The sequence below is a fragment of the Eumetopias jubatus genome, unplaced genomic scaffold (assembly GCF_037043125.1).
Source record: "Eumetopias jubatus isolate StellerSeaLion01/CBP00866 unplaced genomic scaffold, mEumJub1_p1.0 scaffold_9, whole genome shotgun sequence".
Classification (NCBI taxonomy): domain Eukaryota; kingdom Metazoa; phylum Chordata; class Mammalia; order Carnivora; family Otariidae; genus Eumetopias; species Eumetopias jubatus.
Genome location: NW_028274815.1, coordinates 31,594,734 through 31,610,989, shown reverse-complemented (window position 1 = coordinate 31,610,989; position 16,256 = coordinate 31,594,734). Strand labels below are relative to the sequence as shown.

The window sequence follows — 16,256 nt, the reverse complement described above, 5'->3', positions numbered from 1 at the left end:
TACACAAATCGTATTAAAATAGTTTGACCCGTGATTCAGAGTGCTCTTATTAGTAGCTTCTGATGTAATACTAGTTTAAGGCCAATAGCAACTTACGTGCTAACCTTGCTAACTCGAACATTAAAGTACCTTTTTTCTGTGTTCTCTTTTACCCACTTTCTGCCAGCAGTCTTTTTGTATTCTAATGGTGTGTTGGTGGGTCAAGTGAAGTCAGGTACAGATTGCAGTGTAATTGTTCTTGTCTTTACTGGTATTAGTCATACTTGGAAGATTTATTTTGCCTGAGTCAGTTAAACATAGAAGAAATAAGTTATGATTATGTGTGAGGTATTATGAACAAGTTTAAAACTCAACTGTGTAGGTGGCTTGGCTTTTTGAGATTAAAAACTGTGAGCAGGGAGCTGCTTCTTTCTAGTGTGAATTATTTCTAGCCTGTAATGTGTCCTTCTATAATCCTGTCTGGACAGGTATGTGGTGGGGACAAGCCTTACATTGCACCTTCAGATCTGGAGCGAAAACACCTGGATCTCAAGGAAGTGGCGATTAAACAGTTTCGTTCAGTAAAAAAAATGGGTGGAGATGAATTCTGCCATCGTTATCAGGACCAGCTTGAAGCTGAAATTGAAGAAACCTATGCAAATTTTATAAAGCACAATGATGGCAAAAATATCTTCTATGCTGCTCGTACTCCTGCCACACTGTTTGCAGTCATGTTTGCTATGTATATAATCTCAGGACTGACTGGCTTCATTGGCCTAAACTCTATAGCCGTCTTGTGTAACCTTATCATGGGGTTAGCACTGACATCTCTTTGTACTTGGGCATATGTAAAATACTCTGGGGAGTTCAGAGAAATTGGAACAATGATTGATCAGATTGCTGAAACACTATGGGAACAGGTTGGTATCTATCTTTTGGTTTTTCAGTGACTAATTTCATCCCTGTGACACTTCCCTACCCTTCTCCTGCAGTATTTGCAGACACCTACTTTTCCTTTATATGAGGAATGTCAAAGGATGTTTTCTGTTTTGTTTGGTTGTATAATCTGAATATCAATTATGAACCAGAGAATTTTTTTTCTTAATTATGAACCAGAGCATTTTTTTCTTAAAGTCGTAATTATAGTGTGCTTTGATGGGCTGAAATCTGTAATATCCTTTCGATAGATTCTTAGTCATAGGCCTGATGATGCCAGACCATGGGCAGGGCCAGAGTCTCTAAGGATTTTTTTCTTAGGGGAAAGAAAATATAGTCAGTGTAAGGAAAAGAAATTTGGAAGTGCAGTGCTTTAGGAAAGCAAAAGAAGTTGCGTAGTAATACTGGCAAAAAGCAATGCGTGCTTAATATTTGAGGAAAAATATTGGATGGCATTCAGGTCTTTGTTGCCTTCCGTGAAGATAGTGGTGATTTACTGATGCACAACAAGGAACGACCCTGTAGGGATTTCTTGCACCAAAGGAATTTTGTTTGACCTCTGTACTATGGAAACACTAATGAACAAAGCAAAGTGCTACAAAGAGAACCAGCTTCACTTAATCATAATCATTTACCTCAACCAGAATTCAAATCATAATCTTTTACCTCAAACCAGAATTCAAGAGTCGGGCCTGACAATCTTCTAAGGAAAACCATGTTGTATATTGGCCAACTGTGTGCTGGAATTGCCTGTGTTCAGAAAATTCCATTTAAGGATGCTGTCATTAAAATGATCATCGTGAAATACTTGAGCATCATGTCGAGGATCAGAATGAAAGCGGCAGATATTGATGGACAGTATAATAGGCATTTTCAGATATCTTTTCTGGGCTGATGGAAGTGTTGGGCTTATTTGAAGATCTAGGATATGCAGGTTCATGTTGATTCTGGCTTTAAATTTAAAGACTGAAGAAGTGAATCGTTTTTTGAGGAAGGTTGATTGGGTATTGACTTTTCTTGTAATAATGTCATTATTATTTTATAAAGTGACCGACTATATTAATTTGGATTTTGTATTTATTCTTCAGAGAAATGCTCGATTTATTTGGATCTGATTTGGAAGCTTGTGTTTGGATATTTGTTAAATTTAACTCTTTATCTCAAAAAAATCTCTCTCTTCATATTCCTTTGATATCTTCTAATAGAGGATGGACAAAAAGCTATCAACAATCTCACTTTTAAAAAAAATTATCTACTTTAAAATTTTGGACCATTACTAATTTTCTGCAGCATGAATTTTAATCATTGTACAGTGTCTTACTTTGAAAACCAGTCATTCTCCTATATAGTATTGATTCTAGGACTTTAGAAGTATCATTATTATAAAACAATTAAATGGAAGAATCTAAAGTGTGTAAAATTATTTTCATTGTAGTTAAGGTAAGTTGATCACTAGTCAGAGAAGATCTGTGCTGTGTCAACAAACCTTGCCTAAATTGTCTTGCATTTCTCTTTTCTTTTGCTTCAGAGGAGTCCCAGGAAGGTGAGAAACCCACAAAGTCCCAGATTCTTGTAGTCTTAAACTCTTTAACTTCAAGGCACTCTGAGTCATTGTCCTAACGAATCACTCCATGTTTTAGGTGTTTTCCAAACTGTTTGAAGTTACTAGACGTCGAATGGTCCATCGTGCTCTTTCATCAGCACAGCAACAGAGACTGTCATCCAACAATAACAAGAAGAAAAATTAGACAGTATTTTTAACTTTTTTCTCTATCTGAAGTGTTCCCACTTATACATGTAGGACAATAAGCAGGACCGTCTGGGCCGGTCTGCATAAATGCTGTATACTTAACCAGATTTGATGCTGCATATAGGGTATGGAATTGCACATCCGTCTCCTAGGAATTGTTAATGGTTTGAATAGGACGAAAGTAGTTTATGTTGCATTATCAAGTGTCTAACTGCGTTATTTGTAGCATCATAACTTTCTTTGGGAGAAGCATCTTTTTATTTCCCACATTCCTGGTTATTTTCTTCATTGCTTTGAATTGAATTTTTATATCTATTTTTATATGTAACTCTTTTTTTACCTCATGTTTTTATTTGTTTTGCACATTTCTCATACCACAGGTATTGAAGCCTCTGGGTGATAATTTGATGGAGGAAAACATAAGGCAGTCTGTAACAAACTCTATCAAAGCAGGCCTGACTGACCAGGTGTCTCATCATGCCAGATTAAAGACAGACTGACAGTTCATCTCCTCATGGACTCCACTCTCCATTTTTTTCATGCTTGCTGTACAATGAGAACTCAAATAAAAATAAACCAAAGTTTACAATCAACTGTAGAAGTAGTTTAGTATAACTGGCTTCACAGATGGCTGCCACAGAGTGTGAAAATTGTTTGTTGGTTTTAAACATTCTGTTCTTGGCTCCTAAGACATGGAGATTGGCTGAGGAGCATTAGTTTATCATGCACATTTGTGCCATATTTCTTTTATTTTTTTTTCCTTTTAATCTAATGTTGGTGAAATTTGTCTTGTGTACAAGGATATTTCAGGGAAATATTTTAAGAAGTCTATTTAGAGTCTCTTTAACACCAGTGTCCCATTGAAATTTTAATTTTTAGTGAAGTTATGAATCACTGTATCAAGAATCAGATCAGAATGACAATGAAGCCTTTATTGAGCCACTACATTAAAAGTATATATTGCTTTACTGCCTTCAATACCAGTATTACATAAGTGCATGTATCAGAAATTTCCCAGAAATTACACAACAACTCTTGTAGCTAAGAAAGTGATTCTGAGGTGTACATTTGTCTTGCCTTTTTAAATTTATAAACCTGCCCTAAAAGGAGATGCATATCTGGGAAACTGAACTGTCTTTATGCAGTTTAGCCTTCATGTACATAAAATATGCCATTAATTTTATTGGGGGAGAAATTCCATCCAAAAATGTTGCCTACAGCTATGAGTTAAGAGTGTCTGTACAGTGTGTAGCTTTTATTTTCTAAAATCACAGATAGGGCATGTATATGAATTATAAATATATAAATACGATTTTGTATTAAAAGTTTTGTAGTTTATGGCAAAATCTGGTTCTGTGGTAGGCTAAGTACAGTCCCTGTGAAGGAATGTTTGTGGCTCATGTCAGTGTGTGAATGCATAGACAATTTGAAGTTTTTGATATATTTGTGATATTTATCTTCTTTGAGCACTGCAATCTCACCTCCCCCCCCCCAAGGGAATTCAATGGGAATGTTTATCGTGACTTTGTCCTCTGTTGCATTTTAAAGTTATTTCCTGTAATTTATTTTCAGTACATAATTAAAAATTTGTTGTATATATAAAATGAAACTTGTGATTCTTTTTTAAGGAATCCCTCAAGTATGTATTCCATTACATAAACCATGTTTGTTTATACTGAAAAGAGCATGAGCAGGAAAACACCCAAGTGAGAGCTCTAAGGTATTGTACCCAAAGCTAAGCTTGTAAAAATTATTTTTCTTTGTCTGTCTCTGTTAGGGAAAACTTGTGATTAGCCTAGGTGTAGCTGGGGATTTGTTAATTTTTCTCCCTCTTTCTCTCACCTTTTTTTTTTTTTGTGGTATATGTAAGGCTAACATTTTTGCAGTATTTTTGTAGCCTTCTTTATAAACACCTATTATTAAAGCACCTAGTTTGGTTTTTAAGTGAAGAAAATTCAGATGTTGAGTTGCATGCCTGAAAGCTCTAAATTTACTTTGGTTGATATAATCTCCTCCCCTCCTCCTTTCAAATCCTGTTTTTATATGGATTATATTGTTTCCATCTGTATTAAATTGCTACCAACTCATCTGTTCTTAAAACATAAAGAAACCACTTGAAAAGTCTTTTTATTTCTTCTACCACCCTGTTTTATGAATGCTGTGGACTGTTTTTATGAATGAAAAAATAAAAAGTTTGTTGTATAATAGCAATTCTTCTGCATTTAAAGACACAGAGCTTACCTTTTAAAACAAAACAAAACAAAAGAGTTGTGAAATCTAGACCATGGATTTGGTAGTATTTCTTGTTGGAGAATGTGTTTTCCACAAAGAAGTAAAATTCTATAAAGAATTCCAAGAAAAAAACAATTTGGTTTCAGCTGGAAGACTGTGAAAGTAACAGTTAAGTAAGAAGGAATATTCAAAACTGTTGACTGATCAAACTTTGGTGTTAGTATATTTTCTGTGGTACAATTTTATAGTAACCCATATAATATGGAAGGTTTTTTAAAAGAAATATTAGTGATTTATCTTCCTAATTAAGACACAAATAATTTACTTTTGTGGAAGGGACAATGACGACCCTGCTGAGTCATATATTATATATATATAATTTTTTTTGAGAGTGAGCGAGTGTAGGGGTGGGGTGGGGGTAGAGGTGGAAGGGGAGAGAGAGAGAATCCCAAGCAGGCTTCATGCTCAGTGAGAACAATGTGGAGCTTGATCTCACGACCCCAAGATCATGACCTCAGCCAAAATCAAGAGTGGGATGCTTGGGCGCCTGGGTGGCTCAGTCAGTTAAGCATCTGCCTTTGGCTCAGGTCATGATCTCGGGGTCCTGGGATTGAGGCCTGCATCAGGCTCCCCGCAGGGAGCCCACTTCTCCCTCTCCTCCCTGCTCATGCTCTATCTCTGTCTTGCTAATATTTTTTTAAAGATTTTTTTAAATCTTTAAAAAAAAGGGGAAAAAAAAGTGGGATGCTTAACTGAGCCATCCAGGCGCCCCTGTCTTAATATATTTCTCATGAAGATAGCTAGTCCTCCTCACTTCTTGAACTTACTCTACTTCTAGTATTGAAGAGCAGTATTTTACTTGTGAGGGTTATATTTTCAGAGAACTCTGACCTGGACTTGGCTTTAGTTATTTCCAGAATTAGACAGACTAGGACCTTCATCCTTGCTGAAGGTGTGAGTGCTGTTGGTGTTAGTTAACGTTGTTTCATTATTTGGGATTTAAAAAGTGTGGTCTTGTCTCGGCTAAGAACCTATTAAATACACCACAAAATTTCAGTAACTAATGTGACTGCTGTTAGTGGTGCACTATATAAATACTCAAAGTGGCCTTTCACAAAGTCTTTGTAAGCACTTGCTTAGCCTTTTAACTAGGGAATTGGGTTTTTGATTAGCTGCTCTATGCTTGTGGAGGTTGCTTGGGTCTGTTCTCCACACTGTTAGTATTTATTCGTGGTTGAATTCCCAAACTTGGATCAGAATCAACCTGTGCACCTGTTTTCCCTTTGCTGTCATAGTTGTGGGATGATGATAAAAAGCCAGCCTGGAGAGCGGTCGGCTGTGCTTCTGGCAGCTATCTCCTCATGGCCAGTGTTTACTAACCTTACAGGGTTTACTAACCAAATGACTTTCTTGGATTCCGTTAGGAGCCTCTGTCATGGAACTTAACTTTAGGGAATCTTCCAGGAGGCCTCCTGGGCAAACAGCTGAATTAGGGCTTTTCCAAGGAGAACAGAGACTTGTTACTTTATCTACCCAAGTCTTAGATCCTAGGGATTTTTTCTTCAGATTTGGGGTTTGCTGGAGTTTAGGTTGAGGAATTGATCTACCCTCAACATCCTTCAGTGCAATACAACTCCTGTATGTTCTTTTAGATTTGTGACTTTCTGGGCTCTTCGGAGCCAAACCTAGCAGTTGACCAGGTCAAAAGTGCCTCAAGTATGTACAAAAAGGTTGAGAAGAGGGAATCACAGCCTTGTATAGCCCAGGAAAGCACTTCCACATATATCGGCACTTTTCATAACAATAGTCCTGGGAAGTTGGTAGGAAAAGCACGTTATCAAAGAAAGCATCCAGGGTACCTCAGGCTTGCAAACGAGGATGCTACTGCACACCTCCGGGGGTTTCAATCAGTATGAAGTTTCAGACACAGACAAGTAATGTTCCTACTCACTATGAAAGCTCTGTCTTGGCATTCTGTAAAGCACCAAAAGGCGGAGGAAACACGATTTTATTAATACTGAAACAAGGTGAAAATCACCCATAATATTACTCACACTAAACAAGAAGTGAAACTCTCCTGTTGTCTTGATTGTGCATCTCACAGGTAACTATTATTTGGTGTGCTGTTGAAATTGCTCCTATGCTTATTGACATGTCTGTGTATGCATAAAACACTCCTAATTTTTATTTTACCCAAAAACAATTATCCTGTATGTGATTTCCCCACCCCACCCCCATGTAACAGACACTTTCCTAGGCCACTGAGTAATTCTTCATGCTCATGTGATGGCTTTGATTCTTCTGAGGGTAAATGGGGTTTTGGGGAGAGAACAATTAGACCTTGGATTGCTGCTTAATAGTTTTCTTCTTTTTTGAGTTTTTCATTACCACAGGATTGGTGAGAGAGTCAGATAATAAAATGTGAAGGGTGTTTGGGAAGCAGGAATAGAAAATTTGCACTCTTTCTTGTTTTAATGCTCCGTGCACTGCCTTTATTTGGCCAGTACTCTGATAGATGGCTTCCTGAAGCATGTCCATCGCTAACTTGTTTGGGGGGGTGGGGTGGGGATCATTTGAGCATTAGTTTAGACTTCCCAGTCACAAAATGTAAAGACTACCTAAAAACTTGGAAGCATACTTACATTTTAATTTCAGGAAAAGGAGATGGACCTTGGAGATAAAACTGAGCTTTGGTCCCAGCGCCACCCCTTCATGCTTTGTGAACTTGGGTAAACACTATGTGACAGCTTAGCCTCTGCTGCTTCATCTGTAAAATGGAGAGAATACCTCTATACCTCTCTCTCGGAAAAAAGGCATTATTTTACATGTTTGCAAATAGAACACTTAACTGGCTTAGCAGACAGCTGGATTCTCATTATCAGCTTCCACATTCATATGTTGCAATATGTTGTTTTGGTTGAAGTATATGAAGAAAATCTGGCCTCACACAGTTATGTAATTGGAAAAGGAGGATCTTCCCAGAATCCCCAAAATCTGGGGACTCTTAGGGGTCCTTGGATTACGTTTTGAAAACCACTGTCCTAGAGTAAGAAATCCTGCTGGCAGGCATGTTAAACAGTGCCCCTGTATGAATTTGAAAGGACAGGGTGTACTCAAGTTTGGGATGATTTTTCTTAATACTTCAAAGCCTGTGTTATGTTCCTGTCACCAGAAACAGATTGGGCCAGACAGACCAAATTCTCCTTGGAAATAGTAGGAATTCGGACTGATTATAAACCCATTTCTTTAAACAATCCGCCACCACCAACCCCCTGACCAAAACAAAAGTCTTTTTTTCTATCAATGTAAACTGTGTGCAAGAAATTTTCAAAAAAAAAAAAAAAAAAAAAAATCACCCTTTAGTACTTTGAACTTGTCAGAGATGAACGCTGATACCTTTCTTAAAGGTCTTCCAGTCTGTTATCTGTGTTGGTGTGTAAAAGTCAGGGTCTGTCGATTTGATACCCTGCTATATACATAGTGGTTTTTTTTGAAACTGCATTTTCTATTTAATATATCCTGAATCTTTTTTCATGACAGTAAATCATATTCTAAGTTTTGTAAATGGCTGCATTTTATTTTGTTAATCTTTACTTTGACACTTTGACATTTTGTAACATTGCATCTTTGATATTTTCATATTTGCTGTGTTAATAATACAGCAATGGATGACTGTGCGCCTCTATTAATAACCAGGAGATTGGAACAAACTCCTGGAGGTAAAATCACTGCCCTCTAGGAGTCTAGTACCAAATTCTGTCTTCTCTAGCAGTACTTGAGAATACCGTCCCGCCACCAGTGCTTCTAGGACCAACCACATCATGCCTCACTGCTCGTCACCCCCATTCAGCGTCAGAAAATGAAGCCATTTATCTCCACAGTGCTTCACATATCACCTGAGCCAGTGGTTCTCAACTCTGTGTCAGGATCACAGCACCCCTGGAGATTGTGATCCAGGTGTTTTGGGCCCCCGCCTTAGTATCCTAAACATTCCCCAGATGGTTCTGTTGTGCAGAACCTCAGGCAGGACTGAGAACCACTACCTACTCTTACTCCAACCTTAACCTTTCCCTGCCTTCCCGCCCCTTTCTTTGTACTCTCATAATCCACTGTTTGTTATTAGCAAATTTGCCCAAAAATCTGTGTGTTTTCATTTCTCTCCTGAACTGAAATCTGGTTTCCTTTTCCACTTTTCCACTTTCCCAGCTGAATGTCTCCTGTGCAGCCCACTCAAGGCTGGTTTTCCCCACACCCTGTATTCTTCAGGTACTAAAGGAGGGTTAGATGTCCTTGCGCTCCATTGCTTATTTCATTTTTTTTTTCTTTTAGCAAACAAAACAGCTTTTTCAGAGTAGTCAGAATTTTCCACTCGTCAGCCCCAATGTACTGTGGGCAATCTACTGACTTCCCCACCACTGCCCCCTCCTGCATTTGTAACTATAGCATGACACTTACAGTCTTTTTGCTCCTAGTATGGTCATTCTTGGCAACCTTCCGTCCAGTAAGTGTCCCATCCCACACCATGATCTTTTTTAGCTCTGAAGATCTCTCCTTCCACTCCATCTCCATGCATTCATAAGTCAGCCTTCTGCTGTAGAACTCATTGCCCCCAAAGTCTTGATTTTTGACAGCAATCTCTCCTCATCCTTTCAGCTCCTTTACTCCCGTATTCCCTTTCAAGACATTCTCTACTCCTTTCAAATCTATCTCCTCCTTTGGGCCCACTGCTTCTTTGTGCATGTCACCCCATCTTCTTACTCTCCTTAGATGCAGCGGTCCAGCACTACACTTACTATATTATACACATCCTTGGCCCCATTGTGGCACTTGTACCTCTTCTCTAGCAGCTGAATATTATTGCAGAATATGAGGGAAGTCTGCTGGCTAAAGTTCCTTAAATTGCTTGACTGCAGATCTGAAATGGGTACTCAGCCCTACCAAATAACCTGACCACGCTTTTCTGGTAAATTGAGGGGCTATTTTTTACCTTCTTGCTCTTCATATTATTGAAATCCTTTCCCTGCTCTAATTCTGCACTAATGACTTCACCTTTTATCTCATAAAGAAAAATGCGTGCAAGAAGACAGTTATTTTATCTTGCCACAATTGATCTATGAGTGTGACTCTAAATGTGCCCACATCATTCTGTATTTCTCTGTTACACAATGGCTGGTGTCCCTGTTCTGTCGAACGTCTACACTTCAATATGTGCTCTGGAATCCATTTTCATGAGGACTTTGATCCTGCAAATAGCCTTTTTCTTTGCATTTCTCCACATCATCAAATCCTCTGCTACTGCATCATTTCTTTTGGCTTTCAGACGTTCCTTAATTTTACTCAACTTCAAAAAAACACACCCCAAACCCCCTTCCCTTAGCCTGTCCTGTCCTAGCTACAGTTCTATTTTTTTCACTTTTCGCAGCAAATTTTTTCTGAAAGATTTATATACATACACTGCCTCTGTTTTCTTAACTGACTCCAAGCTCGCTTGCCTCCACCAGTTTACGGAAACACTTTGGATTAAGGTTACAAGACATCTTCAAAGTTAACAATCAATCTTAAAGCACGGTCTCAGCAGCATTTGATATAGTTGACTATACCTTCATTCAAATGAGTTTGTGATTATTTCTCTCACCTCACTGGTCTCTTCTACTCACTGTCCTTTGTTGGATCCCATAATCCCCATCTTTACACTGGTGATTTTACTATTAAATCTGTATCTCCCACCCAGACTCTGTATTGAACTACACCAAATCTCCATTTGTATGTCCTTTTCAATTTATGCCCAGACCAGAACTACTGATTCTCTCCCAGCCCCACCTGAGTCTGTTCCAAAGCATTTTGCCTCAGTGAATAGTCTTAAGAGCTCTCTTCTATTCTGTTCTTTCTCTCATATCCACATTCAACCCACCCTGGGTTCCTTGGTTCTGTTTCAGAACATACCCTGAATCTGATTTCTTCTCTCCAGTTCCCCTGCTACAACTCCGGTCATACATGGTCATCTCTCATCAGCCCAAACTGGTCTGCTCACCCTCTTAGATCCTGATCTCCCCAAAGTGGCCAGAACCACTCTTGCTCTAAAGAGTGAATCAGATCATACTTTGCTGTTTCATTCTCCAGTAATTTCCCCTTGCTGCCAAAATAAAACTCCAGCTCCCTACCTTGGCTGAGAAGCTGGCCGTTGCATATCTCTCTGAGCTCATTTTTCCTCTCTCTGCCCTTAAATACACGAAGACTATCTCAGGGCTTTGATGCTTGTTTATTCCACTAGGAACATTCTTTCGTCCGCTCTCCCTTCTCATCATTCAGATCTCAACCCAAACGTTAGTTAACCTCCTCAGAGATGTCTCCTAACCACTGTTATTCTGGTAGCTCTATTGCTTTACTGTCTTTTCGCGTTTTCTTCTCAGTACCTGATAATGTATTTGTTTGCCTATTACATGTCTTTCTATATTAGTATGTTAGCTTCGAAAGGATAGGGGTTCTCTTTGTTCAGCTGTCAACTGTCAACTTTAGAAGTGTGCCTGGTAGAGTCAGAACACAATATTATTAACTACTTAAATTGTCAGAACTGGTAAACACTCCTTTTAAATATGTAATGAGGCTGTTTAACAGAGCTCTTGGATGAAACAATTGCAGGTCTCTCTGCCACAGCAAATGGTCATGTCAACACCCTCATATCACAAACTTGGAGGGGTCTTGAGAAGTAAATGGATAAACAGTATTGAAAAGAACAGTCTTGGGGCACCTGGGTGGCTCAGTCGTTAAGCATCTGCCTTCGGCTCAGGTCATGGTCCCAGGGTCCTGGGATCGAGCCCCGCATCGGGCTCCCTGCTCAGCAGGAAGCCTGCTTCTCCCTCTCCCACTCCCCCTGCTTGTGTTCCCTCTCTCACTGTGTCTCTCTCTGTCAAATAAATAAAATCTTTAAAAAAAAAAAGTCTTACATCAACTATACTTAACAAAGTATTTGGCAGACACCTTCAATGCTTAAAAAGATGCTATACATACATTAAGCAAAACTCCTAAATCTTTCAAGAACAGTGTAAGTAGAGTAGTGGAGAAGCAGCTCCAGGGAGGAGAAGGGAATTGAGGTAATTCAGGTAAGCTTCACACTGGTTTGCCTTCAGTAAGATTTCCCAGAGAAGTTGACGCCTTGGCTGTTGGCAAACAGCTGTTGAGTAAATGTCAGGATGTTATTTCTGGGCTGTTTGTGGTGTCAATGTGTGTACCTATGGACTTAACGTTTTTCCTGACTGAGGAGGTGTGGTGCCAGGGAGAGGCGATCAAATGAGTTAATGTAAAAGTCCATAAAGAGATGTTTAAAGATATTATTACGAAGATTTTCAAACATAAAGGAAGTAGAACAGTATACTGAACTGCCATGTACCCATCACCCAGGTTAGTTACCAGCACATAGCCAGTCTGATACCATCTCTGCACTCCCACTCCCCCATCCCCAGACTCAGTTATTTTGAGGGACATCTCAGATATTATATTACTTGAATCATAAATACCTCAGTATCTCTAAAACATTAGGACTTTCATTTTTAGCAACCACAGTACTCTTATTTTTTCTAAAAGAAGAACATACTATTCCATATCAAATATCCAGTCAGCATTCAAATTTTCCCGGTTACCTTATAACTATCTTCATAAAGCCAAAGCCCCTGACCATCCGCTACAGGGTGAACTAACTTTTCATGGGCATTGCCCTCGTTGTGTGGCACAGGCTCTAGAGACCTCACAGATTCCTCAAAAATGAAGGATCCATTTACCTTACCTCTTAATCCTTTAAGAATTGTGCATCTCTGCTGAGTCTCTGGGTTTCGTTGATCAGGGTGTTTTTAATATGAACAAGTGAAAGGACCCTCCTTACAACCCTCCCTTTCTCCCATTCCCCCTCCTCCCCCAATGAAATTACATTTGAGAATTAATAGCTTTGTATTCTTGATAAGGAAACATTATGCTGTTGGTTTAGTAACTTTCCTGCTCTGAATCTCACTTCTTGCCCAGGTAGAATTTTGCAAGGTGAATACAGACAGGGAACTTGGAAGGGCAAGAAAGAGGTAGTAGTAGAGCAGCTGTAGAAGCAATATTCATTCATTCACTTGATAACCCATTTACTCATTTTATAATTCAATTTATTCACTCCACAAATTTTCATTGGGTACCAAATGTCAGGCCGAGGTAAAGGCATGAGGGAACATCAATGAACAAAAGAGACAAACACATCAGCCTTTGTAGGGAAGTCAGACAATAACAAGTGTAGTAAAGTGAGTTATCAGGTTTGTTAGAATGTGGTAACTGCTGTGGAAAACATGAATCTCCAGTCTACTTCACACGAGGCAGCTATCTCTTTTACAGAATATGCTACTCATTCCTCAAAAGGGGAAGCCCTAAACTTTAGTTTATTGCATCCAGCTCTAAATTCAGGATTTTGGTTTGATGTTCATTCTTCTAATTTAAACACAATCCCATCTTAATACCCTGTCGCCTGTGGATATAATGTAAAATGAATCAACAGAGACTATATAGAAGGGTTGGGGAGAGAGAGAAGAAAGAATTAGTATACACGCTTATGCACACAGCTCATCAAGGATGGAGAAAAATGGCCATAGTTGATATTTGTCCAATCTATGTTTCTTTTGCCCTCAGCCACTATTTAGTCTGGCTTTTCCTGGTAGAGCAGGGCAAACCTTTATTCCTGAGGGATCTGCACCCTTGGTGGCCTTCTACTTCTCTAAAATTGCTCTAGGCCTCTGTTAACTTTCACCCCTAAACAAGGTAGGACAAGGAGGATCTCGTAGTTTCCAAACATTCATTGCTGTCTCATGTAGCACCAATCCTATTTTCCCTTAGTAGCCAGGATCAATGACCTCAGCTAAAATGGTAAACACTCACCCCACCCTCCACCTAGCCCCTATTTTATTTGCTTGTTTAGTGGTATGGTATAAGGAACCCGAATTGGTTAAGTGCCTGTCTCAACTGGTAGAAATAATTCCTTGGTGGAAGCATTTCTTTCTTGGCCATTTTCTATATTACCTCCATTGGCACTTACTTATATTCCCTGTAGAACTGTTCTGCATATAGTTACTTGTTGACTTCTCTGTGAAACCTAAGCTTCTCCAGGGTAGGTACGTAAGTATATCAAATGTCAAAATCTTACCGCTAACATGACTTCTTTCATATTCAATAAATCTTCCTCCAACTAAAGATGATGCCTATCTGTCCCATCCTTGCCTTTACTCCTGGAGAGATATACGGGTATATCATTGGAGGGCTCGTAGAAACGGGTTTTTGGAGAAAAGGATGAAAGATAACAGAACTTAATGATCTCTCAACTTGTTCTGCCATCTTGGAGAAAATCACACACACATACATATTTTAACCTCATGGCTTTTATTTTTTTATTTTTTATTTTTATTTTTTAAAGATTTATTTATTTGACAGAGACATAGCAAGACAGGGAACACAAGCAGGGGGAGTGGGAGAGGGAGAAGCAGACTTCCTGTTGAGCAGGGAGCCCGAAGCAGGGCTTGATCCCAGGACCCTGGGATCATGACCTGAGTTGAAGGCAGATGTTTAACGACTGAGCCACCCAGGCACCCCTTAACCTTGTGGCTTTTAGCTCCTAAGCAATCAAAGATTTATTTCTTGGCAGTAACACTTAGAAAATCTACCTTTATCCTTAAAGTCTGAATATTCCAATTTTATTGTTTTGTTTAGTCCGGTGGAATTTTTAGAGAACACCAAGCATGCTGATTGTTACCAATTTATTTCAAACACTTATGAAGAAAGAATCACAAAACATTTGCACTATATTTTTCCTCAGGCCAATATGCTCTTGGTATGATGCCTATGCAGAGTATGTCAGCCCATCTTCCTCACCTGTATGTTTACTCATTCAGCACATATCTACTGAGTGCTTGCTCTCAACCCTGCTACGTGCTGGGAGCATAATGGTGAAACCCAGGCACAGGCCCTTTTGCCACAGCCTTTTGCCATAGTTTACAGGGAGTGCCAGGACCTGCCTAATTTGGCCCCATCTCCTGCTGCTCAATTAGGAAGTCCTGTCATTTACCTAGAGTACAGCAGGGGGCAGAAGAAGTCCGTCTTTCAGAATCATTTGTGGTGGTCTAGCATTTTAGGGGTTAGCAGAGTAGAATCGTTACTTAGTTCTGCTTTGGAAACCGGAATCTGGTTTTGCATTTTGCTCGTTACTTATCTGACTTGGGGTACCGCTGGTAACAAACTTGGGAAAAAGCCAAACATTTTACCTTTCAGAGCAAATATTTTCCCGGAAGAGCTGAGAGAGAAGCTTGCTAAGTGAAGGAATTCTACTCTGAATGCTTTAAAAAATAAAGACTATTCAATGGATTTAATATTAATTTAATGTTTTCCATGAATTTTCATTTAGGTGTTTGCTCAAATTGAATCGTAGTTGCATTTGTATTGTTACTGAGAGTGGGTAAAGAAACCATGATTCCCATCAGCTAATCTTGTTCTTAGTTCAGCAACATTAAGTCTACATCCTCAGATTCTGAGAATGAATAAGAGGAAATTTTAGAAATGTAGAGAAAGCAAATGTGTTGTGTGTGTGTATGAGTGTGTGTGCATGTTTTATATACTGTTATGGCCACACGAATGGTATCAGAGGGGCAGAAACAAAGAAAGTATTAGGGATGTGGGGTATTAAATTTTGAGCAAAGACCTCAAGAGAATATTCTAATTTTGGACTTTTAAATGCTATGTCATATTTGCTAGGTGCTTTAAAGCAATCAGTATTCATTTGAGGTATGAAGATAGATATTAGAATTTCCTTTGAAAAGGAAAATCTGAGTCAGAGCAGAATCACCTGAGCAAACAGCTTTTTTTTTCAACCAGTACCTTATTGGATCTTTTATTAACCTATGGTTTCCCTGGCCCTCCAGTTACTCTCTATGGGACAAACACAAGAAAATTGCACCAACTCTCTCTGGGTATGGCTCCCTCGAGAGCTAGTGGTTTACGAGTAGATGTGAAAGGGCAGGGAAGTAAATCAATTTCTAGGGAATTTGAGAGCCAGTCACATCTCATATTCTGTGGAATTATTTATCTTCACCACTAGATAGTAAGTTCTGTGGGACAGGGTCGTGTTTATCTTGCTCACCATTGACTTTCCTGTGCCCATGACATTTTTCATATGCCAGTGCTTTAGAAGCATAAATAACAGTCCTCCCACTGACCTCATTAAAGAAAGACTAAAGAGATTAAGAAACGTGGATAATCCCAGCCACGAGTTCTTTCAAAATTTGTGTGTGTGTGTGTGTGTGTGTGTGTGTGTGTGTGTGTGTGTAATTTCCAATCATCTGTCTCTGGC

The 16,256-nt window shown here is 39.1% G+C and overlaps 1 protein-coding gene across 3 annotated transcripts in view; it reads left to right on the top strand.

The window, feature by feature from the left end:
• ATL2 (atlastin GTPase 2) overlaps positions 1-4,821 on the top strand; it is a 56,930-nt gene extending 52,109 nt beyond the window's left edge. The window contains exons 12-14 of one of the 3 annotated variants that reach the window (XM_028117221.2): positions 468-899; positions 2,444-2,458; positions 2,556-3,138. In XM_028117221.2, coding sequence (XP_027973022.1) covers positions 468-899; positions 2,444-2,458; positions 2,556-2,663 — 555 coding nt within the window. In that variant the 3' untranslated portion in view covers positions 2,664-3,138. Of the gene's footprint in view, positions 1-467; positions 900-2,443; positions 2,459-2,555 lie in introns of all 3 variants that reach the window. The other 2 variants (XM_028117219.2, XM_028117220.2) reach the window with 2 other exon arrangements.
• The last annotated feature ends 11,435 nt before the right edge of the window (positions 4,822-16,256 follow it).